The 11,133-nt window shown below is 65.1% G+C and overlaps 3 protein-coding genes across 3 annotated transcripts; 1 reads left to right on the top strand and 2 right to left on the bottom strand.

Moving 5' to 3' along the window:
• Nucleotides 1-848: 848 nt before the first annotated feature.
• On the bottom strand, nucleotides 849-1,558 carry EMIHUDRAFT_249974 (50S ribosomal protein L22; the record flags this gene model as incomplete). Its single annotated transcript, XM_005758625.1, has 2 exons — nucleotides 849-1,111; nucleotides 1,231-1,558. 2 exons carry the CDS (start codon nucleotides 1,556-1,558, stop codon nucleotides 849-851), a joined length of 591 nt encoding a protein of 196 aa, XP_005758682.1.
• A 3,115-nt stretch (nucleotides 1,559-4,673) lies between these two features.
• On the top strand, nucleotides 4,674-6,259 carry EMIHUDRAFT_249970 (hypothetical protein; the record flags this gene model as incomplete). Its single annotated transcript, XM_005758624.1, has 3 exons — nucleotides 4,674-4,679; nucleotides 4,791-5,348; nucleotides 5,513-6,259. 3 exons carry the CDS (start codon nucleotides 4,674-4,676, stop codon nucleotides 6,257-6,259), a joined length of 1,311 nt encoding a protein of 436 aa, XP_005758681.1.
• Nucleotides 6,260-9,610: 3,351 nt separating this feature from the next.
• Nucleotides 9,611-10,813, bottom strand: EMIHUDRAFT_249968 (hypothetical protein; the record flags this gene model as incomplete). Its single annotated transcript, XM_005758623.1, has 3 exons — nucleotides 9,611-10,120; nucleotides 10,268-10,673; nucleotides 10,740-10,813. 3 exons carry the CDS (start codon nucleotides 10,811-10,813, stop codon nucleotides 9,611-9,613), a joined length of 990 nt encoding a protein of 329 aa, XP_005758680.1.
• Nucleotides 10,814-11,133: the final 320 nt, after the last annotated feature.

The raw sequence follows: 11,133 nt of genomic DNA, 5'->3' as shown, positions 1-11,133 counted from the left end.
AGGGAGGCGGGAGGGGGAGGCGGGAGGGAGGCGGGAGGCGGAGGCGGGCTGCCCTCACGGCGCGCCACCCTCCCAGAGGGGCTCGACTCTTGGGCGGCGCCTGTGGATGCTTCCTTCCCTTCCCTCCCTTCCCTCCCCCACCCGCAGGCGCTCGACACGTGGGAGGCGCGGTACGGCACGGCGCCGTACTCGGTCAGCTCTCCGAGACCCTCCTTTTGAGCTGGCTGGCTTGGGAGAGAAGAAGGGACGGGGGAGCTTGTGGGGTGTGGGGAGCGGGCTTGGAGTGGGACTGCATGACAGCATGAGATCGCTGACTCGACACCAACCTCCGCTGCAGCGTGGCGGGCGACACGCCGGGGCACGTGCGCACCTCCAGCTCCACATCTCCACAATCTTGTGCCCCCAAAGTGGCAATGGCGGCACAAGCGCCGGCGGTAAGCGCCGCCCTTGCGCCTTGGGGGGAGGGGCGCTACCGCCGCTACGCGCTAGAGCCGAGTCCCGAGAGCGGAGAGGAGTCTCGAGAGGATTCAGGAAGCGCGCGTTCGCTAGCCTCTGCACTGCGCAGGGGTTCGGTGGGCAGCAGATAGGTGAGAGAGATAGACTCAAGATTGATAGAGTGTGCGCGCAAGCCTTAGCAGCGAACTCAAAAGCAGCGAACTCAAAAGGGCTCGAATAATACTCTACCACGTGAAACTCTCAAACGGAGAGCAGGGAAACTCGATCGAGGCCGCACCGCACCGCGGCCGCAGTGTCCAGTGAGACACGGCTTGAGACACGCGGTGATCCGCTCTATCTCTGTCCAGTCTGTCGGCCCATACCACATCTCGTCACATTCCGGCGGCCCGGCGTCACCCGTGCGGGTCGTAGCCTGGGAGGGGCTTATATCGCGGGAGGTGCTTGACTCGCTCCGCCCACGGCAGCGCGAGCAGCTGGTTTAGCTTCGAGCCGGGCCGCCACTTTCCAAAGTGCTGCGTGCGGCCGACCTCCTCCTCGGCAACCTCGCGGAGGACCACGCGCAGGTGCGAAAAGTACGTCTTGCGGATCCCCGTCTTCCCCCTCGCCTTGATGTCCATCTTTTTGAAGTGCTTCCCCTTGTTGACGACAACCTCGTCTGCAGGCGCAGGGCGGCGGGCGGGCGGCGTTGGGCGACGGAGTCGGTCGATGCCGAGGCCGTTCGCGCGCGCGGCGGCCGTGTGTGCGGGCGGCTTGGGCCTGGGCCGGCGTGCTCACCCACGACTAATCTTTCTTTAGAGAGGCCCTGCGCCTCGGCGTTGCCGGCGGCCGACTCGATCGCATTCTTGACCATGACGGCCATCTGCTTGCGGCAAAACTCGAGCTGCATCATCGCCTCCCGCCAGTACAGCTTGGGAGTGAGGTTCGCCACCACGCGCAGCTTCTTCGGCGAGACGGGCAGGTTGCGGTAGAATGCCTGCGCCGTGCGGCCAGGCTTGACCTCGGCAGCCGGAGCGACGGGCAGCGGGACGCCGAGCGCCGACGACAGGGACCGGACCGCCCGCGCGGCGGGGCCTCGAGAGCTTCCAGCGAGTCTGGCGAGCATGTGCCAAAAAAATTTGGAGTCGCTGTTTATTCACAGCACTAGTGTGGACCTGCGACGGGACCCGTCAGTTGTTCGGGCATGAGAGACGCAGGATCTGCACGCCACAGGGGGGCCACTCCGCATTTGCATTTTGGTTTTGGGTTGTCGGAGATCATCCATCGGCATCGCAAGCATTTACCAGTCAGTCACGTCAGTCCACAGTCGTCGGCACGTGGAGCAGAGTCGCTGCATGCAACGGCGCCGCCACACGCTCCGGACGACCGACACACCGACACACCACGCACAGTGGGAGGCTATCGCGCACGATCGGGCATCGCGCCGCAAACACCTCGCCACACAGAAGGGGGGAGGCAGAACCCCACGCACCGGAGCAGCGCAGACACCTTACACGTCAGCGCTCGCTCGATGTGTCCGGCGCCTTCCCCTCTCCTATCGCCTCCTCAACGGCGGCGTGCGGCCACGCGCCGCCCCGAGCCGGTCTCGGCGGGAGACCTCGGAGCCGCACGCGATACGGGCGTGCGCGATGGCTCCGCGCCTAAGGCCGATAGATGAGGATGTGAGCGTGCGGCAGCCCCCGTTTCTGTACCTCGATCACGTGCAGGCCGTCGGGGGCCGCGCTCGACGGCCCAGGGCCGTCGGCGGTGAAAGCGTCCGTCGATGAAGGGATGTCGTCGAGGGAGGCATCGTCCTCGGCGGCCGGCGCGCCAGTCCAGTTGTCCGAGTTCGAGATCGCCGTCGACTTGGAGATGTTCGGCCCGTTGACGAACTCACGGAATGTGAGCGACTTGGTGCACGCTGGGTCGAGCAGCATGGTTCGCACCTCATCCTGGGCAAGGAACTCGCCCAGGGGCCAGCTGTTGGCCTCGCCGTTTTGATCGAGCTGCATCCACTGCATGGTTTCGTAGTCGAGCGTAAACGCCCAGACGTTGGTGCCTGGGAGCTTCATCTTCTTGATGAATGGCAGCCACGATTGCAGGAATGCAGCGCCGTTGGTCTGCTCCGTCTTGAAGAGGAGACTGTATGGGTTGCCCGTCGTGCTCGAGATGATCAGCAAGTCGAGCGCACCACCGTAGTGGGGCTGATCTTCCACCTTCTTGCCGTCGCCTTTGGACTGCTGGGCAAGCCTCTCCTTGTTCTTGTTGGCGAGCGCCTTGTAGGATGCCATGGCTCTGCGAGGCGAGCGCGGGACAGCGACCGAAGCAAGGCCGACGTCGGCGCAATCCGCGGACCGTGTTAGTTAGTTATGCGGCCTCGATTGACAGCTTTTACCTCGTCGGCTCGATGTTGGATCGGGTCTTTCGCCGGACGCCGGCTCGGATCGCGCACGAGCTCAAGTTCCCGCCCCGGTACAACCTCACCGAGCTCCCGCCAGAGGTCATATCGCTGATCATCCTCTTCGCAGTCACGCCTCTGCGCTACCAGGATGTCCGCATGGAGACCCTGGTCGACGCCTGCCGCACGTTGACCGCCCTTCTCTCCACCAGCACCGTGTTCCTTCGCTTCGTCGACAAAGCCTTTTGGAACACGGTCGTTACGCTCAACCCACCGCGGTTGCAGTCTGCGTGGTGCGGCCCCTCTCCATCCCACGCACCTATACGTCGGGCGGCGAGCTGAGGCAGCCCGCACAGGGGACTGGCTTCGAGGATGCGCCGTCACGACCGACCGCGGCGTGACCGCTGCCCTTTACTCGCCTACGACTTGTTCTCACAGGAACCTTGTCCCCGGGGACATGCGGTACATCCTCTTTTGGCGGGAGGGCGTGCGGGCCCAACGGCGCGCACAACGTGCAAACGGTGTCCACATCACCGTCTCGCGGGGCCCTTCCTGGGCCGCGCCGATGCATGGGGCACGCAATAGATGCAGCAGGCCACAGGATGACTTTGCAGCGGCGGATCAGCTTTGCGAGCGCTGTCTGCGCCGAGATGTTGAGCGACTGCTCCTCCTCCGGCTGCCGCGACGCCTGGGTCTCGCAGCCGCATCCGGTCGCCCCGCACACGCACTCGCCCATCTTCCCAATCGAGACGGGCGTCGCCTTCTCGTGCGCCGAGCTGTTCCAAGCGAAGAGGTCGGCGGCATTGCGGCCCACGCATTCCACGCATGCAGCCTGTTGCTGCCGGCGTTCACGGCGGAAGGCATCTCGGGCGCTGTGAAAAGCGGTGTCGAGCTGGTCCACCGCCCCATGCCAAGGTTGGCCGAGCCGCGTCGAGAGCCAGACAAACTTCTCAAGTTGGTACAGCTCCCGATGAAGCGCGGAGCGGCCTGTCCCAACCGTCGGCGGCTCGGTCTCCAGTCGGGGCACAGTGGAGAAGCCGGCTCCGACACGCGCACGAAGCTGGAGAATGCGCAGCTCCATTTGGGCGCGCTTCCAGGCAGCTTTGGACAACGCTTTCTCCACGTCCTCCGGGGTGAGAGCGTAGTGGAGACCGTCGTCGACCGTCCGCACGATGAGCGCAGGCCCGCAGCCAGACGGCCAGGGCAGATCGCCGACGAAGGCGTCGATCACGCCCCGAGGGGAGTAGGTGGGCATGGCGGGACAGTTTGCAATTGACTTGCTGATGAGAGCGCCTTCCAGGCGGGTAGTCGTGCCCCTCACCTAAGGTCAGACGGCGGCGTCAGAAGGGGGGGGGCGGGGGGGGAGGGGGGGGCGAAGCGTGAACATGGAGGCAAGCAGGTGGTGGCTGCACCTGGCCAAAGCCGGCGACCTCGAAGTTGTCGTAGCTTGTGCGGATATCGCTGAGCGTGAGAGGGACCGGATCGGCAGCAGCATGGGCGGCCGCGTCAGCGGCCGGAGAGGCCGGAGAGCCATCCGACGGAGGCCGGTCGTGCATCGGCGCGTCAGCTGCAGGGGCCGGGGGGGCGGCGGCATCCATCGCTGCGGGTCGCTGCGGGCCGACGATTGTGGACTGATCGATCGTCGGCGGGCGGATTTCGGCTGGGACGTTCTACGGTTAAACCAAGAGCGTCGGCGCCGACACGAGAGACTTATAAGGGTAGACGCCCCTAGGAAACCTAGAGCTCAGGTTCCCTGGGGTCGCCTCGTGAATAAACGAGCTAGCAGTAATTCGTCAACGCGTCGCGAGCAGGCAAGAAAAATCCGCGCCGCGGCGCATCTCTCATGGTCGTCGGTCCCGCTGCTGCCGCCACGGCGCTCAAATGGCCCACTCTTCGCGGCCCCGTCGGGCGCGGCGCCCTCGGGCCGGGCTGCCGCCGCGCGGACGGCAACCTGCTCGAGGGCGTGCACGCGGAGTCCAACGAGCTGGTGCAAAAGGTGCTGAGCAGCGTGCCCGAGCTCGCCTCGTGGCCCGCGTGGTACAGGCACCCGCGCGCGCTTTCAAACGGCCACGTGCACACCATCCTGGCAGCAAAGGCTCGCCGCACGCGCGCCGTCAAGTACCACCGCCTCCTCGTGCCGACGCCAGACGGCGGCACGCTCGCCGTCGACCTGCTGTGCGGCATCAGGCGCGCGCGTGCGCGCGACCCGCAGGTTGGCGCGCTGGGTTCGCTGCTCAGCGGCGGCGCCGTCGCGGGAGCTGCCGAGGACACCTCCCGCACCGACACGCTCTTCGTGGACGCTCCTCCGCCGCTCGAGCAGAACCGGCCGCTGCTGCTGCTCGCCTCGGGGCTGGGCGGCGGCTCGCAGGACACGTACGTCCGCTCGATGGCTGCGACGGCGGCGGAGCGCGGCTGGCAGGTCGCCGTCGTCAACATGCGCGCGTGCGGCGGCTCTCCAGTCACGTCTCCGCGCCTCTTCAGCGCGTACCGCGGAGCCAACGACGACGTGCGGCTCGCGGTGAGACACCTGCGAGAGACGCGTCTGGGGGGAGGCGGCGTCGTCGCCGCCGTCGGCTGGTCGAACAGCGGGACCATCGTCAACAACGTCCTCGCCGAGCAGGCGCCGGGCACGGAGGATCTAGCTCAGTGCGATCTCAAGTCTAGTCTAGCCTCGCCCAGCAGGCGCCAGACAGAACCGGAGCATCGCCCCCTCAAGAGCAGAGCCTCGTCTCGCACCAGGCGACCACGCACGCCGGCGACGCGTCTCACGCCATCGGCGCGGCGTGCTCGCTCGCGACGCCGCTCGACATGCCGGCCAATTCGGCCAACCTCCAGCGTCCCTTCCACAAGGCCGTCTACGACCGCAACCTCGGCCGCTCGCTGCAGGCGCTGTGGGGCGCCGCCCGCGACCAGTTCGTCGACGCGAGCGGCGCCCCTCTGCGGGTGCCGTACTGGGACGGCCTCTCGCGCCCCGACAAGCTCGACCCGACCGGCGGCGACAAGGCGGACGGCGCCTTCCTCGCCGACGACGCGCTCGCCTCGAGCGCCCTCTCGATCCGCGAGCTCGACGAGGCGCTCACGCGCCGGCAGTACGGGTACGAGTCGGTCGACGACTACTACGCCGCCGCGAGCAGCGACCAGCGGCTGCCGCTCATCGACGCGCCGCTGCTCCTGCTCAACGCGTTCGACGACCCGATCGTGCCCGGGCTCAGCTTGCTCTCCGCCATCGAGCGCTCGCGCGCCAACCCGAGCTGCCTCTTCGCCGTCACCTCGCACGGCGGCCACCTCGGCTGGGCGGACAGAGACGACTCCTTCCCGTGGGGCGGCTCGGGCTGGGTGGAGCGGGCGTCGCTCGGCTTCCTCGAAGCGGCGCTCGGCATCGCGCCCGCATCCGAGTGCGAGACGGTCGCGTGCGAGGTGTTCGACTGAGGCGGGTGGGGCAGAGTCACACCCAAAAGCGCAGCAGAGCTGCGCGCTTATTCTAGTTGTGCGCGCGCGCACCGTGTGTGGCTGCGGGCTCTATCTGTGTCAAGCGGCCTTGAGAGTCTGCGGAAACCCTAGCCGGCGGCGCCGCGCCCCCCAAAAAACACAGTCCAAAACGCATAGCAGAGATACGTCAGTAGGGGTACGATCAGAGAGGGAGATTAGCACAGACCAGACCACACACACACACAGTCACCACTGTCACACCCCCGCCGCACCGCGCGCACACCGCCACCGGCGACGGCCGACGCGCCACAGGGGCCCACACAGGCACAGAGGCCACACCAGCCCCCAAGCCCCCCCACGCCAGCCCACACCGCAGCACACTCAAAGCACACAGACTCTTAAAGACGTGTGTACACACTGACTGAGTGTGCCGAGAGAGAGACCCAGCACCCGGCCACAGACATCGCCTTATTGCACATTCCTCCTGACTGCGATTGCAACTTTTCCGTAAGGAGGACATATTTCGCCCGAGCGCCAGTAGCTCCCGGCGCGGCTTTTGCCTCTCTTGCCGCTCACGGCTCGCTCCTCAAACATCAGCCGTCCTTTGCGGCGGCTTCGGCGGCTCTGTCGTCTGGGATTTCGGGAAGCAGAATAGGTAGAGGAATGCCACCAGGAGGAACGCGGCGAATGCCGAGCCAATCACGATTGCCGCAATGTCGCCCGGCGACAAGCCTCCGCCGCCACCGCCATTAGAGCCAGCCGTCATCACTGCGCAGGCGATGCGCGAGCCATCGAAGGCGTGAATGATGAAGGTGTGGCCGTCAATCTCCGACGCGGCCAGGCCGGTCTCCACCGAGAACGTGCCTTGCGCCTGGTCCGCCTCGTCGGCAGTGTACGCGACAGCAGACCACGGGTCGGACGCGGTCGAGTAATAGTGGCCGAGGGCATCTTCGGCGCAGGAAGTGCCCGCGTGGATGTGGATGCCACATGAGTTGGCCGCGCCGCCAGCTCCGGAGCTGCAGGCCGGGTCCACGCCGTCGAGCGAGAACGTAAACGTCTGCGTTGCCACCGCGAGGTGGGAGGTGGTGATCGGGTCGATGCTTCCACTGACCTGAAGGTTGCCAGAGTATGAGAAGTACGGCACAAAGCCACGTGCCTCGAGGAACTGTGGCGGTTGCATGATGATGGCACAGGCGATGCGCGAGCCGTCGAAGGCGTGAATGATGAAGGTGTGGCCGTCAATCTCCGACGCGGCCAGGCCGGTCTCCACCGAGAACGTGCCTTGCGCCTGGTCCGCCTCGTCGGCAGTGTACGCGACAGCAGACCACGGGTCGGACGCGGTCGAGTAATAGTGGCCGAGGGCATCTTCGGCGCAGGAAGTACCCGCGTGGATGTGGATGCCACACGAGTTGGCCGCGCCGCCAGCTCCGGAGCTGCAGGCCGGGTCCACGCCGTCGAGCGAGAACGTGAAAGTCTGTGACGGCGTAGAAAGCCTGTCCGTCTCGATGTCGTAGATGACGCCGCTCACCTCAAAGCCGCTGCCCGAGTTGAAGTAAGGTACGAAGCCGCTGGCGACGGTGGCGGCGGCCATTGTGGGGGCGACTAGCAGATGAAAGAGGGAAAAAGCGAAAAACCAAGCGCTGCGAGCGAGAGCCGAGCGGAGCCAAGCGGAAGCGCCGAGCCTAGGAAGCCGCGATCACTTCGACATATTCCGTGTTTGCGAGCAGGCCCATGAATGTTCTTCATGTTCTTCATCTCTGTCGTTTGACCCCAGACAAGGTTAATGGTAGCGGCCATAATAACAGGTGTATGGCTGTTATGTCTGGCTGCTCATAACACCCCATAACACCTCATAACACCTCAGAACACCTCCATCACTGTTATGGCTGTTATGCCCACCCTACCTACCTTGGGCTGTCCGAGGTTTTCCGGCAAACAAAAAGGATTGGTCCCCAGCACTTTGCGTTTCCGGAAAACAGACAAACAAACGTGTCAGTGTTAGAGTTTTCAAAAATCTCTAGAGTTGTTTGGTATTGCTAAAAAAAACAGAGGTGGGTGTGGTGCTCCATTCTGGAAACTCGCGAGTTTCCCTGACGCCTGAGTCTGAAAGCTGGTCTGGGCACTGGGCTCTGGGGCAAAATCTGAGGCAAAATTGAGGAAATCGACAAAATACCCAGGCGGTCGCAGGGTAATTTCCAGGTATAGACGGCGAAACACGGGTTCTCCGCAAAATTCCCGGCATTTTGCCGATTTGGCCTAAAATTTGGCTGATTTTGGGCCCAAAGCCAAACCAGCCTCAGACTCGGCTCAGAGCCCAAAATTTGACGATTTCCACGGAGTTTTCCCGGGAAGAGAGAGGAAAAGAGAGGGTGTTGTAGAGAAAAAAGGAAAGGAAAACAGACGGGGTGCGAGAGGCAAACCTCGGACAGCCCAAACCCTACCATAACACCTCATAACTAACACCTCATAGCACTCATAACACCTCCCACTGGTTGTTATGGCAGCCAGCATAACAAACCTCAGCCTCAGGAGGCAGGTTGATGTTATTGAATTTAACTTGAGGGCAAAAGAGAACATATTTGGCGATCGATGCCGAACCTCGCGCGCGGCAGCGCGCGAAGCAAAAATTCCAGCGGCGAGCTGTTCGGCGGGCCTCTCGGGCCATAACACCGTGGACGGCTCTCTCATAGCAGCCCATAACATGCACATGTACATGTTATGGGTGTCATGGCTGTTTGGGGCCGTGTTATGGGTGTCCGGCCCCAATGCCCAAACAGCCATAAGCCCATAACACCTCCATAACATGCACACGTACATGCACATGTCCATGTTGGTATGGGCTGCTATGCCCAGAGAGCCATAACACCATAACAATAACTGTGTCCGGGGTGCACTGTCGTGCACGCTCTCGTGCTTCGTTGTTGTTGTGACACGGGAGACGCTCGACGCCTCGACCACCTGACCCGGCCGGGACCCCCGGGGCCTCGTGCCGCTTGAGCGCGCGGCATCCGGGCGGGCAGAGCCGCCTTTTAGCCACGCCCTCTTTATATCTTGTGTGTGCGCGGTCATAAATCAAAGCACATAACATACAGAGAAGAGTGGCATGAGCACAACAATAAATGGCGGAAAGGTAGAACTCCGCCGCACCGCCGGACACGCGTCTCGCGCTTCACATGCATCTTTCTGTCGCAGAATGTGTCCAGCATGGACATGGATCTCATGGCATCTCATGGCATGAACCCCGCGCCGCTCCTGTCTCGGCTCTCCCCTCGCGCGCACCGCGAGAGACGCCGGAAATAAACCCGTGGGCCACACTCGTGGATCAGGTCAGTGAAGCCCTCAGCCGGGGGCTCACGACTGTTGCTCCTCCTCCTCCTCTTCCGCCGGAGGCCCCCAGCGCGCGCGGAGCTCGAGCGGCTCGACCTCGGCGCCGTCCGCGGCGACGTTCACGGTCAGCAAGCCGCTCCCCTCGTCGTACTCGAAGCGGACGGGCGAGCCGTCCACGCACACCTCGAGCGGCGCCGGCCGCGCAAAGGCGCCGATCCGGCCAGCCGCCCGCACCACTGCGGTGGCAGCCGCCTCTCCTGGAGGGGAGGAGAGGGCGAGGGAGGAGGAGAGGACCGCGCCCCCGCCGTTGAGCATGTCGAGCAGGCCGAGCGGCGCCCACCGCACCTCCCCCTCCGCGCGGACGGGGGCGACGACTACGATCTCCCACTCCCTCGCCGCCAGCCGCACCTCGACCGCGTCCTCTGCCCCGAGCACGCGCAGCCCCTCTGCGCGGTGCGTGTACAGCGCGTACTCGGCGGGAGGAGGCGCGGCCGGGGAGGAGCCCCCGCCACCCCTCGCCCCGTCCTCCCCCTCCTCCGCCGCAATCTCGCGGCGGCCGAACGGAGCCACGTCAGCGGGGCGGAGGAGGGCTGTCACCGCGCCGCCGCCCTCCTCCTCCTCCTCCTCCGCCGCTGCCTGCTCGAAGCGGCGGGTCGCGCGGTCCCAGCGCGCGCCCTGCACGTTGAACGCGCCGACCACGCCCGTGCACGCGTTCTCGTTCCAAATCTTGAGCGCCGATACGCCGTCCGCGTTGACGTCGCTGAAGAGGACGTCTCGCGTCGGCCTGCCCGCGTGCCGCGCGAGCAGCGCCGTGCCGTCGGGCAGGACGAGTGTGCGCAGCAAGTCGAAGTCGTGCTCCCCGGGCTGGTCCGAGACGTAGATTGGACAACCGCCCACCGCGCGCGCCGCCGCGTGCATGTGCGCATCGGAGTGTGTCGACGTGAACATGTCCCAGTCGACGTGGCCTATCTCGCCGAGGAAGAGCGAGTTGTACGACACGTGCGCCAAGTGCACGGGCTGGGCCGCCGGCTCGTCCGGGTAAAAGTCGTCTGCCGCGCGGAGGAGCGAGGTCTCGCGGTAGTGGTACCTAGGAGGTGTCTCGGAAGTGTCTCGGAAGTGTCGCGGGGCAGCGAGTCTCGCGGCAGCGGCGCACAGGTTTTCGCTCGAGTGGCACATGCAGTTGATGCACCGGTTGCCGCGAAAGTGCTCGCCCACCGACGCCTCCATAGCGCCTGATTCGTCATCACCACTCCTCGGACTCGGTGCTCCTTCCACTCGGCCCGCCATACCGACGCCGCTTCGCGCCGACGTGGCGCGACACGACTCGAGGCCCTCCCCCGAACCCACACCCGAGCGGGCCGAGCCCCGACTGCGCGTCCACCTTGACGCCGTCGACGCCGCTCTCGGCGAGGTACGAGTGGATGCCTGAGACCGCGCGAAGGGCGCGTCACGGGCGAGCTCGCCTCGGCTCCAGCTACGTCTCGGCTCCACCCCGGCTCCATCTCGGCTCCATCTCGGCTACACCCAAGCGCCGTGGAATAGCTCGA

Source organism: Emiliania huxleyi (assembly GCF_000372725.1).
Source record: "Emiliania huxleyi CCMP1516 unplaced genomic scaffold EMIHUscaffold_850, whole genome shotgun sequence".
Classification (NCBI taxonomy): domain Eukaryota; phylum Haptophyta; order Isochrysidales; family Noelaerhabdaceae; genus Emiliania; species Emiliania huxleyi.
The sequence above is the reverse complement of the archived record's forward strand: the minus strand, read 5'-3'. Positions and strand labels throughout refer to the sequence as shown.